General features: G+C 44.4%; 2 protein-coding genes and 1 long non-coding RNA gene across 10 annotated transcripts; 1 reads left to right on the forward strand and 2 right to left on the reverse strand.

Moving 5' to 3' along the window:
• Positions 158 to 4,354, reverse strand: LOC8055579 (THO complex subunit 6). Its single transcript, XM_002462230.2, has 12 exons — positions 4,029 to 4,354; positions 3,834 to 3,943; positions 3,634 to 3,710; positions 3,077 to 3,122; positions 2,874 to 2,934; positions 2,692 to 2,745; positions 2,447 to 2,527; positions 2,307 to 2,346; positions 1,876 to 1,982; positions 1,629 to 1,739; positions 609 to 725; positions 158 to 511 (listed from the first exon to the last, which is right to left on the reverse strand). The coding sequence occupies exons 1-12, from the start codon at positions 4,272 to 4,274 to the stop codon at positions 416 to 418; spliced, it is 1,146 nt and encodes a 381-aa protein (XP_002462275.1). The 5' UTR covers positions 4,275 to 4,354; the 3' UTR covers positions 158 to 415.
• On the reverse strand, positions 5,592 to 15,882 carry LOC110432920. Its single transcript, XR_002450221.1, has 4 exons — positions 15,458 to 15,882; positions 14,431 to 14,516; positions 13,841 to 14,045; positions 5,592 to 6,231 (listed from the first exon to the last, which is right to left on the reverse strand). It is a non-coding gene; the product is annotated as an uncharacterized LOC110432920 (long non-coding RNA).
• On the forward strand, positions 7,017 to 11,039 carry LOC110432919. 8 transcript variants are annotated; one of them, XR_002450220.1, is made up of 6 exons: positions 7,022 to 7,152; positions 7,222 to 7,567; positions 8,102 to 8,129; positions 9,554 to 9,699; positions 9,815 to 9,894; positions 10,776 to 11,039. XR_002450220.1 is itself a non-coding variant. In XM_021454140.1 (5 exons), exons 1-5 carry the CDS (start codon positions 7,097 to 7,099, stop codon positions 10,781 to 10,783), a joined length of 318 nt encoding a protein of 105 aa, XP_021309815.1. In that variant the 5' UTR covers positions 7,022 to 7,096; the 3' UTR covers positions 10,784 to 11,039. The 8 variants fall into 8 exon arrangements, 2 of the variants coding, with proteins under 2 accessions (XP_021309816.1, XP_021309815.1); XR_002450217.1 differs by having other exon boundaries at positions 7,222 to 9,230; XR_002450219.1 differs by having other exon boundaries at positions 7,222 to 8,129.

Raw genomic sequence — 27,230 nt, forward strand, 5'->3', positions numbered from 1 at the left:
CCTTGGTTTTATACGGGAAACTGGCACCCAAACCCATACTGCTGAAAATTCAGACCTGGGTCATGGAAGCCTATTCCGACTGTTTTTTTTCCGATGTTCGAAATTTCAATACATACATCAAAAAGAGGGAATGCAACAGGTGCACCAATTCAAGAGATGTCAGCAGATGTTTTTGGATCCGTTTGTAAACGAGTGAGAATCAGAAACAGAACTTTGTTTAGCTCAAACTAGTAGCAAATGTTTTTTACCGTCTAGCTATCTTGGTCAGTAGAGCATTGTCATTGCCAGCTACAACGTTGCATGAAACATGTGCAACTGCAGCGCAAAAAGATACAACCCTTACATTGCGTAGCAAGACTCAAATGTGATCTTTTCTCTGCGCTGTTCGGAGGGAGCATGGTTGCTTATGGGACATTTACTTGTCTAGGCCCCGGCTACCGAATGTGCACAGATGGCTCCCAACTTCTGAGATCACATCCACCAGACCTCCGTATCCAGCAACAGCTGCTATCTGAGCGACGCAAACAGATTGCATAGAACCAGAATTAGGGGAGAACACAACCAAGAAGTAAAATCAAATGAGGATCAGCAAGAAGATAGGCACATACCCCAGATGAATGCATGGAGACAGAAAACGCCGACTGAGGAGCACATTTTATTTGTGAAAGGACTGTCCCGTTTATTGTGAGACGGGAGAGCACAGGTTCAGCACCAACTGCCAAAATCTGAAGGGATGCAAATGAAATGAAAAGGGGAGCGAAAGACCAGTTAGTATGTTTTTTGTATAACAAGGGTCTAGTAATAATGGATCCTATAAACCTCAACCCATCAAGTAAATGAGAGCATACGAATACCATGTTCTTATGAAGAATAAGGGCTTGTTCAGCTATAGTGTTACTACCTCTGCCCAAGAAAGAATGCAATTCTAGGTGCATTTTCTTGGTTAATGTGTTTAAAGTTTGACCAAATATTAATGTTTATGACACTAACTAAGTATAGTAGGAAAGTATATCTCATTGCATATTGTTATTTATTTGATATTACAAATATTAATATTCTTTTTATTTATAGGTAGTCAAACTCAAGATACTTTAACACGTTGTTGCTATGCTAGAATTGCATTCTTTTGTGCGGAGGGAGTACAACTTAAATCCTACTATCCATATGAAAGATGAAAGAGTCAGCTCTTGTTCCCATTGTGTTGTCATATCCAGCAAAACTGCAAAGCTTCAAAAGGTGGAAAGCTGCATGCTAAATCGTACTATGAATAACCTCTATTTTGTTTGCATTTTTTCCACACAAACATATAGCTTTCTTTCCTTAAGGACATGAACTATTAATTTTCTGATCTGCACAGATTTATAAATTCATAAACCTAATTAGATCTGCTGTCAAATAGTTAATGGAAGCTTGGAAAAGGACAATAAAGAAATACTGTATATACACCTTAACCAAATGAGATCATAAAAATAACTTGAGTGATCAAATATGTGGATCAGTAACTCGCTACACCCTCTAAGCTTGGTAACACAACACAAATGTCAAAATGATATATCTAAATTCTAAATATGTTTATTAGATGCTAGTTTAGATAGGATGTAAATGGAGATGGAGGGACAAGTACTCACTTGATTCTTGTCAAACAATAAATCTTGAACAGGAGCATGACAGTCCAAATTAAAGATGCACTCATTTGAGAGAAGACTCCAAACTGATATACCACTAGACGTGCCACAGGCCTGCAGATGATGTGAATGAGAATTAAAAAATGTATATAACGAACAGAATATAAGGAAAGCAAACTGGTTATAAGTAGCAAGATACTTGATTTACAAGTTTAAAGCATTTTAAAACGTCTAAAGACAGAAGTTATACCAGCCAACTTTCACTTGCATCAATGGCAACACAGCTGACCCAAGAACTATCAAATGCCTTGCTCTTTACTGGATGTATAACCTGCATGCACTTCCCACTTCTGCAATCTACAATGTGCAAAAACAGCAAGAGCATGCATGACACAAAAAATCGGGCACTTGTAGCTTTTAAATGGCAATAAACAGTTTAAATATTTAACTAAAATGGATAAACAAGATCTTATGTGCAGGAAAGAAAAAAAATAGTCAGTAGACCAGAGGCTGCTAGAGCATGTTCATGTTTTTCCTTTGTACAGAATAAACAGGTAAACTTCTTAACATTGTGCTGAATTTGCAAATTTCTGTTATACAATTCAGATAAAGGAAGAAAATTAAGCTACGTGTGATGCACATGGCAAGAAAAAAAATGATGGATTTGAAACCATCACTCACCCCAGATACGAGCTGTCCCATCCTCTGATCCTGTTACAACCTGACAAAAAAAATAAATCAATTAGTAACCATATCACATATGGTACATAATATAGGCAAGATAAACATCAAATAATGGAAAACCAACATAATCAAATAACCTGGCGGTTTGACTCACGAACTGCAACGCTGTGCAAATAATCAGCATGCCCCTTGAATGTGATTTTACATTTACCAGTCTCCTGAGAGAAGCAGCAATGATCAGCACTAGATTCAGATACCTCCTCAAGCAAAACACTGATGTTATCCAAGCTTATAATGATAAAGACTCTAAAGCAGAACTTCAGTTCCTTCTATGTGTGTTCAAGATTCCTATAGGTAGCATTTACCTTAAGAAAATACATACCACATCCCAGCAGTAAGCACATGCATCACCCGCTGCTGCCAAAATGGATCCATCCTGTTTGGAAGGACAAGGATACCAGCAAATAAGATATGCTGAACCAAGCAATATGAATGAGGAGCAGACATCTGGGACCGTCACACTTATTGGAGGATGTAAAAACATGAAAAGTTTCAGTCGTTAACCTGTTTATTAATTGCAATGGCATTATTTTCAGGTATCGGAGACCGAGCACCCCAAGGACCCCTACAAAATTGCCAGCAGCAACAATTGAAACAACAACTGAACAACAATTGAAACAGGATAGATTCATGGGATGGTACAGCTGTTGGAATAAACAGTGTAAACTGGAACGTCTGAGATGTGCAGTCTTATCATAGAACCTTACTCGTGCTGAGGGTTCACCAAGTCAAGTGCTGGTTCTAGATGATCCCCTGTGAAAAAAAGGTAACAGAACAATTGGTAAAACCAATAAAAGTAACTGAAATGTAGAAGATATGCTGTGCCATTTTAGGCGCATTTCCACAGAGATGCTTGTTTCTTTCTCCCCTTTCTTCTTGTATCAACACAACTATTGATTCAAAATTGAAAGATTATCAACTTGTGCGCTGGTTCAAGCATTCAAGGCACAAAAAAAAAAGGATGCATTTTCATAGATAAAATGAGCAGCAGCAATGAAATGTTTTCAAATGAATCATGCTCTGCACTGGCAAGATTCTAGATTTTATTTGTCTCCCGGAACAATTCCACTGTGAAGGCGAAATTAACATCAAACCTACACCTTTGTAAAAGATGTGCGCCTTTTTTTGAGCACTTGTGCTCTAGCTGGCGTAGCAATGCCCTAGTGGCTTGTAAAGCATAAAAAAAGAATGGAAGAAGCAATGCCCTAGTAGCAATGTCCACTCATGAAAGAAGCAAAAAAGAATGGAAGTTCGAATGCAGCACCTTGCAGGGAGAGCGGGACAAGGCAGCTCTGCATCTCATGCCACCTCCAGCCCCTGATGCGTCCATCGTCCCCGCAGCTACCACAAGGAAGTAAGCAACCAAAGAACCACATCACCGTTAACCCATCACCGTCTCCGACCAAATGAATAGCATTGCTATGGAGAAGCGAAGCAGCGTAGGTCAAACATTCGGTCAGTCACCTGAAGAGCAGCGGTTGCTGCGGATCGGGGTAGAACCTGACGTCGTAGGCGGGGCCGCTGTGCGCCTGCACGATGCAGACAGGATCGACCAGAACGGCGGCGGTCTCCACCTGCGAACCAGACCAAGAAAAACTCAGCCTACGCCTCTCTGGCCGTGCGTCCCCCCCAAAATCAGTTTTTGCCAAGGGTACGAACCTGGGAGGCAGCGGAGCCGGCGGAGATGCAGGTTGAAAGGGAGAATGAGGCGAGGGATCCGTCGCTGGAGGCGGCGGCGAGTAGGACGTCGGGGTCCGGGTCGTCGCTGTGGTCGAAGAAGACGGCACGGAAGAGGGTGCGGGACGAGAGGTCGCGGGCACGGAGGATGCCGCGGCGGTAGGATGCCTCGTCCCACCCTCGCGCGTCCATTGACGCCGGATGAGATTGCGCCGCCGCCGCCGCCATGGCCGCCTTGCTCTGCGCGCTGCGCTGTTTGCTTCGGGAAGGGAAGGGAGTCGGGGACAATCCCGACGGGGAGGTGAAAGCGACGGCGGCTCAAGGCTGGGCTTGTTTCAACTTTCAGGACTTGTTTAGTTCGCAATATTTTTTTTAGCTACTGTAGCATTTCGTTTTTATTTGACAAATATTGTCTAATCACGGAGTAACTAGACTCAAAAGATTCATCTCACAAATTACAGATAAACTATGTAGTTATTAGTTTTTATTTTGTCTATATTTAATGCTCCATACATACGACCAAAGATTCGATGTGACGGAGAATCTTGAAAAATTTTGCGAACTAAACAAGACCTCAACACTTCTGACCCACCTTTTAAACTTTACATTTCACTAGCTAGCGTGTTGCTACGGGACAACTAAACTTTTATATAAAAAACACAAAGATCGCATGATAAGATAATAATGCAGTGAAATTAAATATCATGTCTAAAGTGGTATTTAATCAAAAAGTAAAGTTCGTAAAATTAACACGGTCGTAAAAGGTATGGTCGCAGGCTCACCAACTTTACTTTATAGACCTTTATATGCATTGTAACGGAAACAAATAATGCTTGAACCTTAATTTGTGCTAGCGTCTTTGTATGTTGTGTGCCACTTGGGACGTTGTTTCGGATTTAGACCACCCGGAGTATTTCTCGATTTGCATCCCTATTTCATTTGAATCGTTTGGTTTTGTGAATGCAATGTTTCTCTCATTTTTGCAGTGCAAATTTTTGTGCATGTTATAAGAGGAACTAAAATTTAGATGATTTCATTATTGGTCAACGGTTCGTAACAATAGTGATGAATGTCACCTCATAGTCTTTACCTACCGAAACATCTGCTCTCGATGAAAGGCAATAGTTTCAGGGATCAAATACTTGTGACAATGCTTTAGTGATATAGTATATTGCCCATGCTAACGCTACGACAATATCTATCACTGCAAATCAAACAACCAACAAATATCTTTTAGTAATCAAACATAGATTGAGAAAATATTTATAATTCATACAAAAAGCAATTCAAATATTTTCCAACAACAAACATCAGCAAGCCTTCAGCTCTGCAATCCAGAACTGTAGTTATAAACAGAAGGCCCAAAGAAGATATTGCTAGTTCTGGCAACAATTTTACTACCAAACACAATTAACTACTTTATTAAAAATCACTCTAGTATTGCACCCAACAATAGAAAGCTGACCGCCAAAACAAAATTACTCAAGTACTGCACCTTCAACAACAATCCAGTAGCCCGAAAGATATGCATGAAGAAATACATCTCCAGAGAGGAGCACATGGCTAGGCAGCAAGAAGGCTTCAGGTTTTCAAGCTCTACTATCTTCAGATGGTGGCCTTAGAGCTTCCAATTAGCTGATGCTTTATCTAGATGTCTAGTGGACTCAAGATACATCGGTCAGTGAGATCCTCTCTACCATTTATATTAGATATTCAAACATCAAGCACCATCTTCTCTACTGTTGCAGATATCCGATATGGCGTAGTTGCTCTCGACTCTTGATTTTGGACAGCATAGGCTGCTGAGGCTGAAGAAAACCTTGCAATATGCCAATGGTTTCAAAAGCTACCAAATATGCTTTTTCGAACAAATCCAAAACTTTTCTATGGACTAAAAAATATCTTTGTTTATGCCACCCAAACAAATAATTTAATAGGTTTCCTGAAATGCTGGAGAGAAGTAAAAAACTACTTCCTAAAATCTAACAATTTAACAGTACTAAAATAAGTTCGATGCAAAATAGGACATGCCAACTTACTTCTTGTGTATATCTGCTGTGTGACAGTCTTTTTTTAATTATTCTGCAGTGTGATATTTATCCTCACGCCAGAAGTCCATGTCCTTTTGAAAATCAATAGTTCCAACCATCTCAGCCATGCCATAGAAGTGCCCACTATCATTGACCTGATAAACATAACAAAAATTTAATTGTTGAACTTTGAAGATGATAATTTTTATGGATGTTCAATAAAGCAGTACATCGAGGTTCAACAGTAAAAAATTCAATTGTTGAACTTTGAAGGTAATGCCCCTTATAAGTTACTGAAAATTAACTTCTGAATTTTTGCGATCACATTTTAAGAATCAGATGTATTACTGTGGGCTATAACCGGATATGCAATAGCGTCTGAGACTAAATCGAGAACACAGAATAAAATAGTTTGCCAATATTGTCTGAAACAAGTGGAAAATCCACTACAGAAATTTAAAACTCTCCCTGCGCAGAAGCACCATCCACGTTAGCTTAAATATAGTCAGTCGTCTGATCTGCCTAATTAGAGGCCTAGATTAGTTTCACTGTTAGCTTCTAGAAGCAGGTTTATCCGCTCCAGACCTGATTTTCTTGATTCTTTTGGTGGGCCGACGTTGCTGCCGGCTTCACACTGAGGCCGTGTTTAGTTCCGAAAAATTTTGGGAAATCGACACTGTAGCATTTTCGTTTGTATTTGACAAATATTATCTAATCATGGACTAACTAGGCTCAAAAGATTCGTCTCGTCAATTCCGACCAAACTGTGCAATTAGTTTTTATTTTCGTCTATATTTAATGCTTTATGCATGCGTCTAGAGATTCGATGTGACGGGAAATGTGAAAAATTTTGCAAAATTTTCTGGGAACTAAACAAGGCCTGATTCGCAGTGTCTGCCCAATATAGTCTTGGCATCTGCCGCTCCCGGACAGTCTTTCCTCGGCCCCATCGCAGTCGGTCTCTGCCTTCGCTTTTGTTCTCCGCTCTCAATCTCTCCCAAGGTGACGGCGACCACGGCGATGTCGCCCCCATGTGCGGCGCACCGACGGCCCCCTTCCCCTCCGTTCCCGCGCTGGTGAGTCCCCACAGCCTCTACTCTTCCCCTCCCTCCCTCTCCCATCTCTCCTGACACGGGTGCGGGCAGGGCAGCAGTGTGGTGTCCGTCGTTGACGCGGCGATGCCCATCCTTCTCCTCTACAGCCCCTCGCACCACATGGGCGGGCCGGCCGTGACCCCCACCGGTGGCCGCCGACGGCATGCACCCCTGGGCCTGTCTTCTTCCTCCAGTCTTCCTCTACTACTGTGATATGTCAAACCCTAGCGGCCTTCTTCGATTTTAGTTTCGATTTCTACTCTAGGGTTTCTATGTCCATGGCAGATTGGTGTTTGTTAGATTCAGCCTGGCCTAGGTTCCCATCACATCAAATTGGTGGCCTCGAGTGCACTGACCGCCACTACTTGGATCAATAGCATAGACAGTTAATTTGCAGGTACTTGGGTTCTTCTGTTCTTGGCCTTGATAAAGAGAACAATTTGAATCGGTGATGTTTCATATTTTTCCATATTTTTCATTATTTAATTGTGCACTTAACGTCCAATGCTATATCCATGAAAAAAGAAGATTAAGTAATACCTCTAACTGAAGTAATTCCCTTTTTTATACTGAAACATTAGAAACAAACTTTTCTATTGTTTCGTCGACTTCTAGCTGTGTTCAAGTTCCTCAGCTTCCCTAAAGCAATATGCTAGCTAGATATTCATTTGGTATGTTATTCCTATCACATTGTTCAAGCATCTTTGTTGAGCATGGACATTTTTAATCTAGAGTTGTTCTGCTAGATTAATTTACACAACAATCATAGATGATGGATTTAGAGATCTTTGCTTAATAAAAATAGCTACCTTTGCTATCTTTTGTTTGTTAATAACAACTTCTGCATTTTTTTTCCATGGGAACTGCATTTATCATATTCTTTTGAGGTCCTAATGCAAGCTCTTCACTAAAGAACAGAATTTTTATGTAGGCTATTGTTGCTTCCTGAACCGCCAAAGGTAAAAATTCCTCTTTGAGCTGTTTTCCCTTCTCAACCAGTGCAATGTTTGCTAGAGTAGCTTATTTAGTTGATACTGAAATTGGGCCTTCCTTATTTCAAGACTACTTTTACTTGATAGGAACCATGCTATGGCAGTTGTGTCAAAAAACCACTATAAAATTCTAGCATATTTCACTGTTTGATGTCCAAAGTATTGTCTAAAGATCCATCTTACTCCAGCAAAGTGTGAAACCTATTATAACATTGACACTAAATAAATTACATATAAGAAAAGTACAACTATATTGTAGATGAGCGCATTTAAATTATTAAGTTTTATTCACCTCTGCTCCCGTAAATAAGCACATACATGTTATAGACTATTATTTTATACCTGTAAATGGAGAAAGCTTCATTAGAATAAAAAAAAAAAATTCAAACTTCATGTAGTAGATGGACAAGGGTTTTGCAACTCAGATTGTGTCTATTTCTTCAAGTTAGTTTAATTAATGTTCCATTTATTTCTTCATGTTTATTTGAGAATCAAATATATACATGGTCAGCAGCGTAATAGGAAGAATGCTGTTGTGCCTTTGAAGCTAGGTGAGTGAATAGCTTCCCACATCCACATCTTCAGCTGACCAAACATTAACTGATTTTTTGCTGTTTACTGACATGCCATATTTACATAATATAGATATGGATGTGTTTGCCCTATTGTTAGTTCTGATGATTATAATTACAAATATATGTTTACTCTACACATGGATGTATTGTGTGTTAGTCCCTTTTTGAAATCGAAATTTCAGTAAGCACCCATTTAGAATTATAATGACCTTCAAAGAAAAGATGACTGACTGGTTCGTACCTTTTGTTTTTTCCTGTTTCCTATATGTGTTGTTTTAGGACCTTATCACCTTGAACATTTTTTTAGTGCTGGGCACAAACTTCATATACCGAACCACCAAAACCTTAAATGGCACCCTTGGGGACATTTGGTAATATAATTGCAAGATCGGAGGACTGTAATGTATGGATGTGGAATGCTGATCATAGTGCCATTCTAAATACCTCTGATGGCCATAGTAACACAGCGACATATGGTGATTTACTCTAGATGGTACCATCAGAATTCCTTGATTGCTACTATGCATCTACCTATTTATAAAGTTGTGGTTTGGTCGCTTAGGTAGGTGTATCTATGAATGCTCTGTTCCTTGTGAAGGTAACCTTATATGTACTAGAAAAGTGATATTCTATAGTTCAATGTCCTCAAGCATGCATATCAGTTGATAAAGGTGGGATAACAGTTTTATCTGTGGAACCAGCATAGGGTCATCAGTAGCAACAACCGTGGGACAATTTTAGGTTATGCAAGCATAGCTTCCTGGTACCTTGAGTTATGATTTTATTTATATGACCACAAGGTTTATATCCATGCAGAATGATGATTGCCATTTTTTCCTTCACTTTGAATATTGGATCTTCCAAACTTTGAAGATTGAGAGTTTGGGTCAATCAAATTCTTGCACCCACCTTCAGCATTTTAGCATGCTACCGAAGGCTATCTTTTTATTGTGGATTCAGAGGTATTATCATAGTAGATTGACTTCTCCTATTATTCTTGACTTCCCTATAACATAAATACTCCTTTAACATCTCCATGATAATTTTCAATCCAATTAAGATATGTCTGTTTTCTAGGTTGGCCTCCCTTGCCGACCTAGGGACAACATTTTGTCAATCCTGTATAGACCACCTTCCAAGTGCAGTTCATCATTTCAGTGAGTTGTCCTCTTTCTCTGCCTTTTTTTACACGTTATTCTGGGAATGCCAATGAATTCTGCTAGACACAACACTGGTCATGTTCCTTGATCATTGATATGTTCACATCCCTATTCTTCCTCAGTCCTCTCTATTTTTCAAGGCATTTGTAAATTTTAGGTTCTACGGAGGTGTTTCTTGTCCAAAATGATGCAAAGTATTTGACAGATTAAGCAATGTGCATTTGTTGTTTGAAACAAAGATAGTGACAAGATTTACAGGCAGCAAGTTCTTTGATCTATCGTGTGTCCTAAAAATAACATATTGTTGTGTGATAATGGGCATGAATTACCTGCTGCTATGATAGTTCCCCAAAAGATACGTGCCTTCTAATTGTTGAGGAAAAGTTAGGTACACACATCTATCTTCGTATGAAAAGTTAATTAAAACTATGACTGCTCAATAGTTAGTGCTCTTGTGTTGGAACCGGCATATTTGTGGGGTTTCGAATCATATATATTCTGGTCAAGTCCTTTTTGTTACTGCCCCTGCATAGGATATGCCTACCTGCATATGATATTTTTTTCCTCATTCTTCAAACATAATTATTTATATACCTGCGTAGAATCGATATGTGCACATGCTTCTAACCTATGGTGATTTTTCCTAGCTTGTTATGTACTTAATTTATTCTGATTGGTTACGGACTATGATTCATATTCATTGCTGCAATTACATAGTTCAAAGGTACATCCTGATCGACGTCTACCTGCTACTGTTGCCTCAGTGATCCTTATGCAATGTCCATAGTGGAGTGCTAAATGTTCTTGTGCTAATTTCGCATCACAGTCATGTTTTAGGCTATTCAGCACTTCTAATTGTCCATCTCATCCTTTTTCAGGTGTTTAATAAATACAAAGCACAGATGCGACCTCTGCCGAAAATGGACTCAATTTTATTGTGCTTCCTACAAACTTACAAAATGGGCAGTCTTAGCTTCCTTCCAAGTTTCACTCTATACTTTGTTACCTGTAGTCCAGAGTTAGGCGAAAGAAAGGCTAAGGATCCTATATGTGTCTCAATCATTTTTTTCCCATTCACTCATATTATGAATATCCACAAGTACTTTACGCGATATTTCAAACCAATCCAGTCTCCATATTTGTAAATGCATGTGCATTTGTAGACACATTCAATTTTCACATCCTCCACCATACACCTGCCATGGCGCGCGAGGGCGCGCCCTGCCACTAGTATTAAAAATTTAGCAGCCCTAACAGTATAGCACAATCCAATATGGTATGGGTTTTACTAAACCTACAATTTTCTTCGGTACTAACTATTGAGCAAACCATGGGGATGCAAACAAGATTCAACCTATCCATGCAAGCAACCAGATAAAACAAATATATGATTTGAGTCAGGGATGGGTTGTGTATTGGCCTATGCATTGCTCCCCTTCATTTTTCTTCTCCAATCTGCAAAATAGAGTTAATGTAGTATGTGTATTGGCCTATGCATTGCTACAAGCACAAAAGATCGCATTTTTAAACAAAAAAATCATAAGCACAGATCAAAGAACACCATTGAGTGGTCCTAAGATACCTCAACAGTACAAACGATATAACCGGCACACATCTCTTTTATACATTAGAGAATCACATGGTTCTATGTTATTTAAGATCTATTTTATTTTGAGTTGAATACTCTGACACTTTTTCGATAAGCCAAAAAAATCAGCATATTAGTTAGCACTGATCATTTTCTTTTATACAAAACAAAATCACTGTTTCAGAAAGATAAATTTATTCCATAATAAAATAAAAAAGTGAAATCATTGAAGGGTCCGACAAAGACCTTTTAGGATGCTCTGTTTCACACAGCACGCACTGCCACACGTTCGGGCATTAGCACCGGTCGGGAAGGGCCTGTTGCTCCGGTTCCCGAGCCGGTGCTGCCCTTCCGGGACTAAAGGCCCACCCTTTAGTCCCGGTTCCGTTAACCGGGGCTAAAGCCCCCCCTTTAACACCGGTTGGTAACACCAACCGGTGTTAAAGGGTCCTGCCAGGGCTGCCACGTTGCAGGACCCTTTAACACCGGTTGGTATTACCAACCGGTGTTAAAGGGTTTCTTTTTCTTTTTTTTTGGTTCACTTCTTCGGTTCTGTTTATTGTTTATATATAATATATAATAATAGGTTTTTCAATACATGTTTTGCTGATACAATAATATATTTATATTACACGTATATTAAGCATATATAAATGAAAATTATAGGCTAAGCTTAATAGTTAAGCTTTGCCTATAATAAAATGAATAGACCACATCAAAAATTAAATATATATGTAAAAAGCTTTATATATATATAGTTTTATATGTACAAAATTCGTAACACATATATACATAGAGTTTGTTCTCCCAATGTCTACAAACGATACAAATGATCATCGTTGTTTGGTATAAGAGTTTCGTTGCCGTTGAAGTGAAACTCGCCGTTTGGATTGATCACTTGGTCGCGGAGAAATCCATGCACACATATAGTTTCTCATCTTATTGCACAACATGTCTAAGATACATAGTTGATTAATTTAGAAAAGCTTGGCTACAACAAATACAATCGCAACTAGCATTAAAAAAACAAAACTAAAATGCACTTAAGCAACATAATTAGTTCGCGTCCGATCCCAACTATAATAGATAGATCATTCGCTTGATCAACATCATTGAACTTCTTTCGTCGGCTCACTGCCTCACCACCTTCAGCCTCAACCACCTGTGCAAAAGATTTCTTAAAGTGTTCAATGTATTCTTCCTCCCAGTACCAACCTGTACATCCGCCGGTACCGTCCCACTGAAATTAAAAGAGAGAATCAAAAGTTTAATTAATATCATTTAAAAAATATGCACATATATAAGCAAATGTCTGGAAATAACTCACATTACGATCTGGACACTTGTAGAATATACGACCCTTGTTTACTCCCTCTTTCGACACTTTGTACTCCATCAAAATCTTCTGCCCACACTTGCCACAAGTAATGAGAGGGAGTTCCGGACGGTATCGCTTTTGAACCCGTTGAGAGACTGAAGACCCGGTCACGGTTGCCATCTACTATCCATACTCAATTTTAAAACAATTATAAATTCCACATTTACTAGTAAACATGTATGATACAATGGACATTATATGTAGTAATAAAATTAAATCAAGTGATATTAACAAACCAATTAATTTGAACTATCCTACTTTCTATGATCATAAAAATATACTATAATTCATTCTTGCAAAATATATTAAAACTAGGTCAACCATGAAATATGATATATATATATATGGATACTAATTCATGTGAATGATTCAAAATAACAAAGTGGATTTGAGCTAAAAAATGATGGGAACATCACAAGCCAAAAACAACATGAAAAAGACAAGAAAGGCTGAAGTTAGTCACCTCTAAGCGCGAAGAGACGATGACGGAGTCGAAGAAGATCAACGATGGGCGTTGGAGATGAAGAACAAATGAAGAACAAGCAAGAAGAAGCTCCAAGAACAACAATGGTGCTCTCGGTTTCAAATGGGCAGAGGGGAGGAGGGAGCCGGCCTATAAACCGGACCTTTAGCACCGGTTCAGAGCAAAAACCGGTGCTAAAGGGTTACCTTTTAGCACCGGTTTGTAACACAAACCGGTGCTAAAGGGTTTGCCTCGGCCTGTGGCTCTGGCCGGTGCTAAAGGGACCCCTTTAGCACCGGTTCTTGTTAAAAACCGGTGCTAAAGGGTCCCTGCCCCGACAGTACATGTCAGTAGCCGTTGGGCAGGACCCTTTAGCACCGGTTTGTAACACGAACCGGTGCTAAAGGGGTCTTTAACCCCGGACCGCAAAAAGGCCGAGGTTTTTGGCCATTTTAGGCATCGACCAATGCCTCATTCTGTAGTAGTGACGAAGGGAAGAGAAGGGTGGGCATACTTGTTGGGTGCTCGTCTCCGACAAAGGGCCCGACGAAGATCTGAGCACCTGGCGTGCGGCGGCAGCACAAGGCAGCGAGATGCAGGACGACGGAGGGCGGTGGCGTGAGCGTGACGAGGCAGGGGTAGGCCTCCGGCATCATCAGGGAGAATGGGGAGGCAGTCGGGAAGGACAAGGAGGAGGCGTCTGACTGTCGTGGACGTGGCTGCAGGGTAGGGCAGATAGCTACGATTAGGCAAACATCTGTACACAATGCATAAACCTTAAGGTCTGGAACCGAATAGCAACGAGTAGGCAAAAGTCTTTAAAACTATAAACTTTACATTATTTAAATATGTCAAATGTCATGAAGCTAGTGAAACCATGGATACAAAGCAGATCAAATACGATTTAATTGGCAGTGGTAGAAAGTGGACACAAAGGCATTGGCTAAGTTATTATAGCCTCAGATCAGAAGTAGTAAAAAAAACTGTAGGCACTGCAACATTCAATAGGTACTGCACTTTTAAACATGCATCATTTAGTTGTACTAAAAGCCAGGATGGTGATTAGTATAAAAAAATATGTATGTAAATGGGGAAAACGCATACCTCAGATTTGATATTTAGTTGATCGTGTTGATAGACCAGGTTGGTGGCTGGTCTAAGAATGTCTGCAGCCTAAATTGCATAGCAAACTGATAAAGAAATAAATAATTAGATAATGAATCCAAATGTCTTAAACTATCACAAATAATATGTTGCCATATTCTGGCCCTTTTGAAGCTTTCCTGTGTCAAAATGCAAAATGCAAGAAAGAGGATCACATTACCTTTAATAAAAAGTGACAACACAAAAAATACCTTCTAACATAACTTGTCTAAAAAGCTTAGGAAATCTTGCACTATTGCGGTAAGCTTAGTTTTTCTCCATTTGTACCAAAAAGCTAGAATGAAAATATCTTGCGGAGTCAATAGACTAAATGATTTATTAACAAAACTCTAAGCATTGTGAACTAATGCAGTAAAATTCAGAGTTAAGTCAATTTCATATTTCGCAGAACAAAATAAAAAACGTCTTGTAGATAATTTGTTGCCTAGATCAAGAAATAGTTCTTCGAGTGAGACATTAACTTCATTTGTTGAAGTTATTCACTGAGATGCCACTCTATTTCTCTTTTCTTCTTTAGATTGTACACTTTTTTAAATGTATGTCAGCTTCTAAATTGTGACCAAAGATCAAATAATGTGTGAATGAATTTTTTTCTGAGCAAACATTAGTTATTCAAACATAGACATTGGGAAGACCTATGGAGAAGCAAACACATGTTGCAAGGCTGTCAACAGTGTCACGTTTTTATGAACAAAAATCATGTCTTGCTTCTACAATAGTTAGTTGTATCAGATCAGTAAGCCATACAACCTACTATCTCTATGGGGTACATAAAATGGTTTCGAATTTCTAAATTGCTTTCATCAGGGCCTAGAAAGTATTGTCAGTGGGGAGGTTCCCTAATTGAATCTATGGTTGGTACTTTCCTTACATAGGATTCTGCTGATAATTTATCAAGATAAAATGAGGATCCATAAAACAAGATCGAGATGGAAGGGAGAGAAGAGTGTATGAAGGTTGTACTCACACGAATGGACGGACGATGAAGGACCTGTCCTCGGAGCAGTTGCAAATCGTGAGGCCAAGCTGCCTGATGTGTGAGGACTCCTCCGGGATGTGGCTTCTGCTCGACGGGTGTTGACACCGTTTTTGGGCGCGTGTCCAGGATCGGTAGAGTATAGATCGGCAGGACTGGGCAAAGGTAGCTGGTCTGCAGGAGAGTTGCCGATGAGGAGACGGCTGGATGTGGCTAAGTCCATGGATGGTGATATGTCTGTGCCGATGGCCAGCATTAACCTCTGCCTGTGATTGCGGTGAAGAATCTGCTGATGACGCGGGATGAAGACTTGAAGATTGCCGATTGGTCTATGGTGGCGTCCCAGGCTGTCACGGGAAGATAGTTTTATGTTTTTCCTTAGTTATTTAAATCATTTTGTATACGGATTCTGTTTAATTTGGAATTCGAGTTCTAGTCATGTCTGGTTGTAGCTCTTTTGAGCAGGGTATAAATGTAGACCCTAGGGCCTTGTAATCGAGACATCTATCGATCAATCAAACACAAGTTTTTACTCATATTCCAGCATCTACTTTTTCGTCGACTTCGTCATACTTTCCTTTTTATTACGAGTTCTTCAGAATTCGTCGACTCAAGCTCGGCGTGTTCTCAAGTTCTGCGTGAATACCTCTTGGCCGTGGCATCCGGGCGCATCGCTGTTGTCGGGACCAAAGTATTTGAGTTATCACCTTTGCCGATAGTAAGGTCAAATCGGCTGGCACGCCTTAACGTTTAAATCAGGTATTAGCCCTTTGTGTTTGCAGATCAGCTTTTGCATCAACACATCTTTTGGCACGCCCGGTGGGACCAGGATCAACATGTCGAATACTGAGTTCGACTTGGAGAACGTTATCCCCGTGACAGAAGATAGTCTCAAAGACAAGCAGAAGCAGGCTATCGCGAAGGCTATGGAGGATTATAAGCAGCAATGTCTCAAGGCCTTCAGCGTAAACAGGAGTGGCGAGGTGATCCAGAAGGAAGCACTGCCGATGCCTCGGCAGGTTACTTTTGAAGCCAATCCTGGTAAACTCCAAGACATGGTCGATAGTGCTGTCAACCGTGCCTTGATCAACCAAGCTGGTGTGCTGTCCAATACGGTTTTCAATGCCGTGGCTAGAACTTTCAAGGAAGGGCAGTTGCCACCAAATTATGTGGGCCCTTCTCATCATCAGCCAGGATCACCAGTGGTCACAGCTCCATCGGCTGCTACAGCCGTTGCGGGCACGGAAATTCCTGTTCCTCCAAGCACGTTAGGAGTCACTAATGCACAATCTAAGCCGATGACAACCAATCCATCAACTTCGGACGGGTAGATTAAGCTTGCTATAGATATGTTGGCATCGGCAATGTCGGGATCAGTCCCTCCTCCTAACTGGTGGGGTTATGGTATGCCTCCAGAGTTGACATTGAAGACACCTGGTACATCCCAGACGACTGATGTGAGAGGCAAGACTCCTATGGCATCGGCACCCCCAAGTATGCCGATGAATCAGAGTTCCCAGTATACTACAACTACTACTGCAAGACCTTACACTGGGAATTCTGAAGCTCCGACGTTCCAGATGCCTAACGCATCGGCAGACTCAATTCTGATGCAACAGAGGTTTATGACTCAGCCAGGGTATGTCAATTCAATGATGATGCTCAATTACCAGTCATCGGCAGGACCTATGCCGATGAATGCTAATAGTGGATGGCTTGGGCAGCAAGTCTTTCCGCAAACGTCCCAACAGAATCATCAGGCTACAGGGTTCCAGCAAGGCCAGATCTACCCCGGGTTCCATAATCAGGGACTACCCAACCAGCCAATGAATCTTGGGCAGCAAATTGGCGGACACCAGATCGGCGCACAGCAGTTTGGTGGTCACCAGGTGGGTGGCCAAATGATTAACCCAATGTTCCATACAGATCGTGCGCCGCACAGACACGTGGAAGCTTACCAGCAGGTGCCAGATCCGCAACTGCCTCATCGGCAAGACGCCGATGCTTATTGGGTCGATAAGATTGCTGAAGTGATGAGAGATCAATTTGGGATAAAACCCAAAGTCAACACTTACTCTTATCGGATACCGTATCCTCCCGCATATGATTTGATCCCGCTTCCAAATCGGTACAAGGTACCAGATTTTACTAAGTTTTCTGGGCAGGATGACACGTCAACCATGGAGCACGTCAACAGGTTCATCATCCAGTGCGGAGAAGCTGCTAACAGGGACGAGTTAAGGGTTCGCTTATTCTCATCGTCATTATCTGGATCGGCTTTTACTTGGTTTATATCATTACCTCCCAACTCAGTGGTTACTTGGGCCGATCTAGAGAAGCAATTCCACAAATACTTCTTTTCTGGTGTCCATGAGAAGAAGATCATCGATTTGGTCAAATTGAGGCAACGCAATGATGAATCGGTTGAAAGTTTTGTGCAGAGGATATGGGAGGTCAAGAACAAATGCTATAGCATGGTTCTAGATGATCGGCAGCTAGCCGATTTGGCTTTCCAGGGTTTATTGCCACACATAAGGGACACGTATGCATCTCAGGAGTTTGAAAGCTTAAGTCATTTGGTGCAGAGGATTTCTAATCAAGATATCAAGCCTTTCGAGCCCAAGAGAGCATGGAATAAAAAGGTATCATTTGTGGATGAAGCGGCAAGCTCGGACTCTGATGAAGAACCAGTCATCGGCTTGGCAGAATGGGTGAAAAATAAAAAGCCGATGTCTTGTCCTTTCAGACATAAAGAGCCAGAGAAGTTCGCGTTTGACATCACTAAGGCCGATAGGATATTTGACTTTCTACTTCAAGAGGGTCAAATCAAATTGTCACCCAATCATGTGATCCCGTCGGTTGAGGAGTTGAAGAGGATGAAATATTGTAAGTGGCACAATGCAACTTCTCACAACACTAATGAGTGTAAAGTTTTTAGATAGCAGCTGCAATCGGCTATAGAATCTGGGAGGATCAAATTTGACAGCTCCAAAACTCAGAAGCCGATGAAGATTGATCAGCACCCTTTCCCAACAAATATGTTGGATGCTAAGGGAAAGGCCAAGGTCTTAACATCGGAAGCAGCTGAAAGAAGTGCATCGGTGGATCCTCAGCATGAGAACACTACTGCCGATGCTAAGGGAAAAGGCTTGATCTAGGAAGGAATCAACCCAGGAAGGCCTTCCCGATCTGGTATTGTGATAACTCACAGAAGTCCTTGGGAGACTTGGCAGCAACGTGAGGACCGGTATCGGCGCCGACAGGAAGAACACCATCGGGAAGAAGAAAGACGCCGACAAGAGTGGAATCGACACAGAGATCATTGGAATTGTCCGTTCTTCATCCATTGCTGGGAGGAGAATACCAAGCTTCCAACTATCAGAGATTGTCCTGAGTGCAACGGTTATGATCGGTATGACAGATCCGATCGGCGCTATCACGATGGTGATCGGCGATTTGATGGGCCGATTAGGGGGAGAGCGTCCGTTCATGATCGGCTGGGGGGCAGGCTCAGTGTGCACGACAGGCTTGGCGATCGTGTTCAGTATTTTCCCAGGAACCAGGAGGAACTCGAAGAGATGGCTAATGCGCGGGTTCCCGATGAGTTCATTTTCTGTCAGGACGCCAATACTTATCGGATGGAGTCAAGAGAGAATCATCGCTCATCGATGAGGCAGCAACAACTTCCTCCATGGTGTCCAGAGGTGTTGACCAGGACACAGAAGAGAAGACTGCAGCGCGAGAGGCGAGAGGAGTTAAGCAAGGGCGAGAACTCTAGCCAATCTGGGGATCAGCAATCGGATCCTAAGGGAAAAGGGCCATCGGCAGACGTCAACATGGTATTTATGTTGCCGATGGAATTCTAGCGCCGTCTAGTGATGATGAGTTGGAGTTTTCCGACCAAATAGCTCAGTTGGCTCTGGACCCAATGACCGCCATCTTTGAAAAGCCTGCCGACAATGAAAGGCAACATCTTAAGGCTCTATTTGTCAAAGGAAGAGTGGATGGTCAGCCGATGACCAAAATTTTGATTGATGGTGGAGCTGCTATCAATATCATGCCATACGCAGTGTATCGGAAGCTTGGGAAAGGAGATCAGGATTTGACCAAGACCGATATGATGCTCAAGGACTTTGAAGGCAACGTGTCTCCAGTCAAGGGAGCCGTATGCGTTGAGTTGACCATCGGCAGTAAAACCTTGCCGACAACCTTCTTCGTGATCAGTGGAAAGGGTGTTTATAACTTACTGTTGGGGAGAGATTGGATTCATGCCAATTGTTGCATCCCGTCTACAATGCACCAGTGCTTGGTTCAGTGGGTAGGTGACAAGATTAAAATTGTCCCGGGAGATTCTCCCTATGTTATTGCATCGGCAGAGGCAGACACCTATGAAAGAACTAGGTGTATTTCAGGAGAGGTCTGGGAAAGAGATTTTCTCAAAGTTGCCGATTATGAAATTCCACCGATCCAAGCAGTCGGTTCTGATGAAGGTTTTTAATGGATAGGTTCGCCGATTGTCGACGAAAGCTAGTCGGCAGTCTACCTTGGGGTATACCCACGGTAGTAGTTTATCGGTAGACGGTGCGCAAACTACGAACTCGATGGTGACGCAAGACACGGACAAGCTTTTTATCCAGGTTCGGCCGCCGAGTTGGCGTAATACCTACGTCCTGCGTCTGGTTGTATTGATTTGTGCTGAGAGAATATGATGTCCTAGGGGGGTCCCTTGCCCCTCCTTATATAGTCTGGAGGGCAGGGTTACAGATCTAGAAACTAATCCTAGTCGGTTACAATTGCCATAGATAATTCGATATCAATTCCTATTCTAACCGACTAGAATCCTGCTTGATCTCCACGTCTTGTTTCCTTGCGCGAAACTCGGGCTGTCGGATCAAGCCTTGAACTCGTCTCGTAGTGGGCCAAGCTTCCTGGCTGAAGTCTAGCCGTAAGGGTATAGGGGTTTATACCCCCACAGCTAGTCCCCGAGCGCCATGTATTGTGATGCAACACGCCGTCTTGAGCTTCTTCGATCAGCGAGGCTTGTCGTCTTCAATAAGCGGGGAAATCGCCCAAACAGTTGCAACGGTTCCTTGACCAACTCGAAAGACAGTTGATCAACGTTGACATCGAAGAAGCAGGTTGTTCGAAGAATGCATGGTGCTCTAAAAAAAATTTCTTTCTTGGTGAAGTGTGCCCACTTTGCCTTTCTGAAAGGTAGAAGCATCAAAAAAGCAAGCAAATTCACCGCTAGGTGAAGTGTGCCCACTTAGTCCCCGAGCCTGGTAGTAGGTGGCGTAGGCACGTGGTGCCAGGGTCAAAAGAAAATTCCCCAAAGTAGTTTTGAGACTGAGATGCATCGCTAGATGCATCGTACCGATGTAGTCCCCGAGCTTGCTGGAAGGCAAAGTATGAGCCTTGTAGCAAGGTCTAAAAAATTGAATTTACCAGTCCCCGAGCATGTCATGCTCGTCTGCAATCGAAAAGACCAATCGACCAGTCCCCAGGCACTTAGTGTGCTGCTTGGAATTACATGTTACTATACTGTACGACCAGTCCCCGAGCATCGAGTGCTCAGTGATCGGTGCATGCTTTAAAGCTTTGAGCTGATAGACTGAGCGACCAGTCCCCGAGCGTCGAGTACTCGGTGGTCGGTGCAGTCCTTGAAGTTCTGAGTTGATAGACTAGGCAACCAGTCCCCGAGCGTCGAGTGCTCGGTGGTCGGTGCAGTCCTTGAAGTTCCGAACTGATAGACTAGGCAGCCAGTCCCCGAGCGTCGAGTGCTCGGTGGTCGGTGCAGTCCTTGAAGTTCCGAGCTGATAGACTGGGCGACCAGTCCCCGAGCGTCGAGTGCTCGGTGGTCGGTGCAGTCCTTGAAGTTCCGAGCTGATAGACTGGGCGACTACCGAAAAGGAGCGTCATCTCGACCTCGCTCGTCGTCTGGCCGACCAGTACCGGCTGCAGGAAGGTTAGTCACACGCTCCGAGCAGTTTCGCGTACTTGTATAGTTTGCTTTGCTGACCAGTTTAGGATTCACGCAGACTTGGAGGAGGAGGTGGCGAGCCTCCAACAAGAGAAGGAGCAGCTCGGCCAAAAGCTCGCCAGTGCACAGGAGTCCGGGCGGCGAGCGGAAGAGGAATTGGGTCGAAAAGACCGGGAGTTAGCTGGTAATGGGTGCCGCCTTGTTGGTTGCTGCCTGCCCCTTTGCTTGTCTGATATGCCGAAAGTAACGTTTCGTTTCGTTTGCAGTGCTCAAGGTGAACACCAAAAAGCACCTGGATGACCTGATCAAGGACCGGGACTCCTGGAAGGTCAACTGTTGCAGGATCTGGAAGGGAGTGTCCCCGGTCCTGGACCTGATCAGTCCCGAGCTCCCGGAGAGCCAGCCCCGCGCGCCGCAGTTGACCCCGGTCGAGAAGGCGCAACGGGCGTGGGACTGGCTCCAGCAGTTTGTGAAGGACGCCGGGGAGTTTGCCGGCGCGCACGTCCTCAGCATGGTACGCGCCCACTACCCCCTGGTCGACTTGAGCAGGCTGGAGAAGGGGTACCCGAAGGAAGTCGGCCCACAGGAAGCGGACGAACTTCGGGGTAGTCTGCTGGACTTGTCGTCGACAGTGATCGGCGACATCAACCTGTGCGGAACGGCCACTCCTCCAGACCAGCCGAGCTCAGATAGGTCGGCCAGGGAGTTGTCGGGCGCGTCCGTTGCTGGAGATGGGCGGTCGACGCCTGCGGTCTCGACCAGCCAGGCGCCGGTGGCCCCGACCCCTTCGTCCGGGCAGCAGGGCCAGGCGGGTGATCAGCCCGAGCAGCTAGGCCAATAAAGTAGTCTGTAGGAATAGACTAGTATCTGCCCGTCAGGGTATTTATTGTAAACTTTGTATGTAAAGTTTGTAATAAAGTTTTCTTTTTTGTCATGACTGTTGTTTTGAGCGCTGTAAAAATATCTGAGTGACGTGTCACCGTATTTGTCTTGGTTGTCGCCAAGAGCATCCATTGCAGGAGTTTTGCCGAGTGCTGTGTGTGACAAGGTATAGGCGAAAAATAGAGAATTTCATTATCAAAAATTATAAGATACTTACAAAAGAAAGTCATTAAAACTTTATGGATAGAAACGTCGCAGTTTGTCGATGTGCCAAGAGTTAGGCACTCGTGTTCCGTCTGGGTAGGCCAATCTGTAGGACGTAGGTCGTGTGACCTCGGTCACCACGAAGGGTCCTTCCCAGGGAGTGGATAACTTGTGCATTCCCTCCTGGCTTGTTTTCCATCGAAGCACCAGATCGCCGACCACGAAGGAACGGTCCTTGACGTTCCTGTTGTAGTATCGCCTGACTGCCGCGAGATATTTTGCTGTTCGGAGACATGAAACTAAACGCTTTTCCTCCATGCAATTGATTTCGAGTTCTCTGGCGTTGTCGGCAGTCGCCTCGTCGTAGTGCTCGATTCTAGGAGATCCGAAGTGTATGTCGGACGGCAGGACCGCCTCTGCACCGTATACCATGAAGTAGGGAGACACCCCTGTGTTTCGACTGGTCTGGGTTCGGAGGCCCCAGACTACTGCCGGCAATTCTCTCATCCATCGACCGGGTGCTCTATCGTTTTCGGTGTACAGCCTCTTCTTTAGGGCGTCAACGATCATTCCATTAGCACGTTCGACTTGACCGTTGGCACGTGGATGTGCTACTGACACATATTTTATGACTATGCCTCTGTCATCGCAGAAATCCCAAAAAGTGGTGCCAGTAAACTGAGTGCCCAGGTCGGTGATTATGCTGTTCGGGATGCCGAATCTGTGTATGATTTGATTGAGAAACTCCACGGCCTTCTCGGAGGTTGCCTTGACCAGGGGCATGTATTCAATCCACTTGGAGAACTTGTCGATTAGCACGAAGACAAACTTGAAATTGCCCGGGGCTGGTTTAAATGGTCCGATCATGTCAAGCCCCCAGCAAGCAAAGGGCCAAGACGACGGGATAGTTTGAATTTCATGGGCAGGTACGTGGGTCCTCTTAGCGAAAAACTGACATCCTTCGCAATGCCGGACCAGTTTTTCTGCGTCGCCGACCGCGGTTGGCCAATAAAAACCTGCTCGGAAAGCCTTTCCGACCAGCGTTCTAGATGCGGCGTGATTGCCGCAGGATCCAGCGTGTATGTCTTCCAAGAGCTTGATACCATCATCTTGGGGTATGCACTTGAGCAGTACTTCGGAGCTTGCGTTTTTCCGCATGAGTTTTCCGTCGAGCAGGATGTAGTTCTTTGATCGTCGGATGAGGCGCTCGTTCTCTGTTTTGTCCTGATAGCCTGTCCCGTCTGATATGTATTTGATGAACGGGGTACGCCAGTCACGCCCACCGGTTGTCGGAGTGGCGTCATCTATGAGCATTGCCACGGTGGGTTGCTTGTCGACCAGGGGAGGGCTTACGCTTGGCTCATGGATGTCCTGGACAAAAATACCCCGCGGGATCTGGGCCCGAGATGAGCCTAACTTTGACAACGCATCTGCTGCTTGGTTCTTATCCCGGACCACGTGGATGTACTCTATGCCATAGAAGTTAGTTTCCCATTTGCGAATTTCTTTGCAGTAGAGATCCATCTTCTCGTGGGTTGCGTCCCACTCCTTGTTGAGCTGGTTGATGACCAAAGCGGAGTCGCCGTAGACGTAGAGGCGCTTGACCCCCAGTTCAACGGCTAGTCGTATGCCGTGTAAGCATGCTTCGTATTCGGCGACGTTGTTTGACGCCGGGAAAAGGATCCTAAGGACGTAGCGGAGTTTGTCCTTGTTGGGTGATACGAACAATATCCCAGCGCCTGCACCGTTGATGTTCAAGGACCCATCAAAGAACATTGACCAGTGGTCTGAGACATCGGGAACGGAAGGCTCGTTGAGATCCGTCCATTCGGCAATGAAATCGACCAGGGCTTGGGACTTGACAGTGGTGCGACTCTGGAACTCCAGGGAAAATGGACATAATTCCATTGCCCATTTCACGATTCTGCCATTGGCGTCTTTATTGCGCAGGATGTCCCCGAGAGGAAAGCTGGTTGTCACCAGGACTCGATGGCCGTCGAAGTAGTGCTTCAGTTTTCTTGACGTTATCAGGATGGCGTATATAAGCTTCTGTATTTGTGGGTACCTGGCCTTGGATTCGTTTAAAACTTCGCTTATGAAGTAAACGGGTCTCTGGACCTTGAAGACGTGACCTGGTTCATCTCGCTCGACCACTATTGCCGTGGAAACAACCCTGTCGGTTGCAGCAATGTAAAGGAGCAGGTCTTCATTGGGCTGAGGCGCTGTGAGGACAGGCGGTGAAGTGAGGAAGGTCTTAAGCTGAGTGAACGCAGCGTCGGCTTCTTCGGTCCAGGAGAATTTTTCTGACGCTTTCAATAGTTTGAAGAAAGGGAGGCCTTTTTCTCCCAGCCTTGAGATGAAACGACTGAGGGCGGCCATGCATCCGGTTAGCTTCTGAATATCCTTGACGTTCTTCGGTGGTCGCATGTCGAGTACGGCTTTGACTTTTGAAGGGTTTGGTCGTATGCCGTCGCAACTGACGACGTTGCCGAGCAGTAGACCGGAAGAAACGCCGAAAATGCATTTCTTGGGGTTGAGCTTCCACTTGTACCTATTGAGTGCCTTGAAGGTTCGGTCTAAGTTGTCGATTAGGGTGCTCGCGTCCCTTGTTTTTACGACCACGTCGTCCACATAGGCCTCGACGAGGTCATCGCGAATCTCGTCGTGGAGGCATTGCTGGATGGCCCTTTGATAAGTGGCCCCGGCGTTTTTAAGTCCGAAAGACATGGTAGTGTAACAGTATGCGCCGAAGGGTGTGATGAAGGATGTTTTGATCTGATCTTCTTCCTTTAACGAGATCTGGTGATAACCAGAGTAGCAATCTAGAAAGGAGAGGAGTTCGCATCCGGCCGTTGAGTCGACCACCTCGTCGATGCGAGGAAGACCAAAAGGATCTTTAGGACAGTGTTTGTTGAGATCGGTGTAATCAACGCACATTCTCCATTCATTATTCTTTTTGCGTACAAGAACCGGATTGGCGAGCCAATCGGGATGATACACCTCTTTTATGAATCCGGCTGCTAGAAGCCGTGTTATTTCTGTCCTAATAGCCTCCTTTTTGTCACGAGCGAACCGTCGCAGTTTTTGCTTGATTGGTCTTGCGGTCTTCGAGACGTTTAAGGAGTGCTCGATCAGGTTTCGTGGGACACCGGGCATGTCTGCGGGTTTCCATGCGAAAACGCTCACGTTGTCCCTTAGAAACCTGACGAGCGCGTCTTCCTATTTTGGATCCAGGTTAGCCCCGATGAGGGCTGTCTTCTCGGGGTTGCCTTCGACCAGCTGCACTTCTTTGTACTCCTTGGATTTCGAATTCTTTCTGGCTGTCTCCTGCTCAGGTAATCGGAGCTGGTCGGGGGGCAGCTGTGCAGCTTGGTTTGCTGTTTCCGCCATGCGGATTGAGAGGTCAATTGCCTCGGTGATCTTGAAACTTTCTTCTTCGCAGGTGTACGCAGTGTAGACGTTGCCTCTGACGGTCAGGACACCCTTCTCCGTGGGCATCTTAAGCACCAGGTATGAGTAGTGCGGGACTGCCATGAACTTTGTCAGCGATGGGCGGCCCAGTATGGCGTGGTAGGTCCCGTCGAAGTCCGCGACTACGAAGTTGATGAACTCCGTCCGGAAGTGATCGGGTGTGCCGAATCGGACAGGCAATGTTATCTGTCCGAGGGGCACCGAACTTTGACCTGGCAAAACCCCCCAGAATTGGGCGTCGTAAGGTTTTAGTTGCGCCGGTGATATCTTGAGGGAGGGCAGGCTGTTGCGGAAGAGGATGTCGATGGAGCTTCCCCCGTCCACGAGCACGCGCTCGAATCTGATGCTATTGATGCAGGGATCAAGAATCAGTGGGAAACGACCCGGCTCTGGGATAGCGGCCCACTGGTCCTTCTTGCTGAACGCGATCTCCCTGTGGGACCAGGCGGGAAATTTCGGATCTGCGATCAGCCCGTCCGTGCTGTCTATGTTGAGGCAGGCTCTCTTTAACAGCTTTCTTTCTCGCTTGGACTCAGTGGAGACCTTGCCCCCGAAAATGGAGTGAACCACGTCGGTGGGGCTGACGTATTGGTGTCGGGGGTCCCTGTCTTGGTCCTCGTCCTCATCTTCGTGGTCGTGCCCGTCGCGTTTGCTACTTTTCTTGGCGGTGTCTTCTTGGGCGGCCCGCCGTGTATAGATACTTTTGAGGACGCGGCACTCTTCCATGGTGTGGTTAGACTTTGGGTGTAGCTGGCACGGTCCCTTCAACGTTTTGTTGTAGTCGTCTTGGTAGTCCCGTCGTCCATTGGGACGTTTGACCGTGTTTACTTCGTGGTCGTATTCGCGAGGGCGCTTTCCTCTGAAGTCGTCGCGGCTGTCGCGCCGCCGATCCCAACCCTCTCGGTGATCGCGGTTGTCGGAGCGGCGGTGATTTCTGTTGTCGTAGCGACCGCGACCGTCATCTCGCCGGGAGGGCTGGTCGGGGCCTCTCGCATCGTCTCGGATTAGTTTTTCTGCGTCATCAGCATCGGCGTAATTTTTAGCCGTGGCGAGGAGCTCTGCTACCGTTGATGGGCGCTTACGCAACAGCTTGTTCCTCAGCGCTTCATGGAAACGCAAACCCTTGATAAAGGCTGATATGGCCTCGTCATGAGAGATCTTCGGGATTTTGAGGCGCATATCCGAGAATCGTCGGATGTAATCGCGCAGAGGTTCATTCTTCCTGTC

Source organism: Sorghum bicolor, chromosome 2 (genome assembly GCF_000003195.3).
Source record: "Sorghum bicolor cultivar BTx623 chromosome 2, Sorghum_bicolor_NCBIv3, whole genome shotgun sequence".
Taxonomy (NCBI): Eukaryota; Viridiplantae; Streptophyta; class Magnoliopsida; order Poales; family Poaceae; genus Sorghum; species Sorghum bicolor.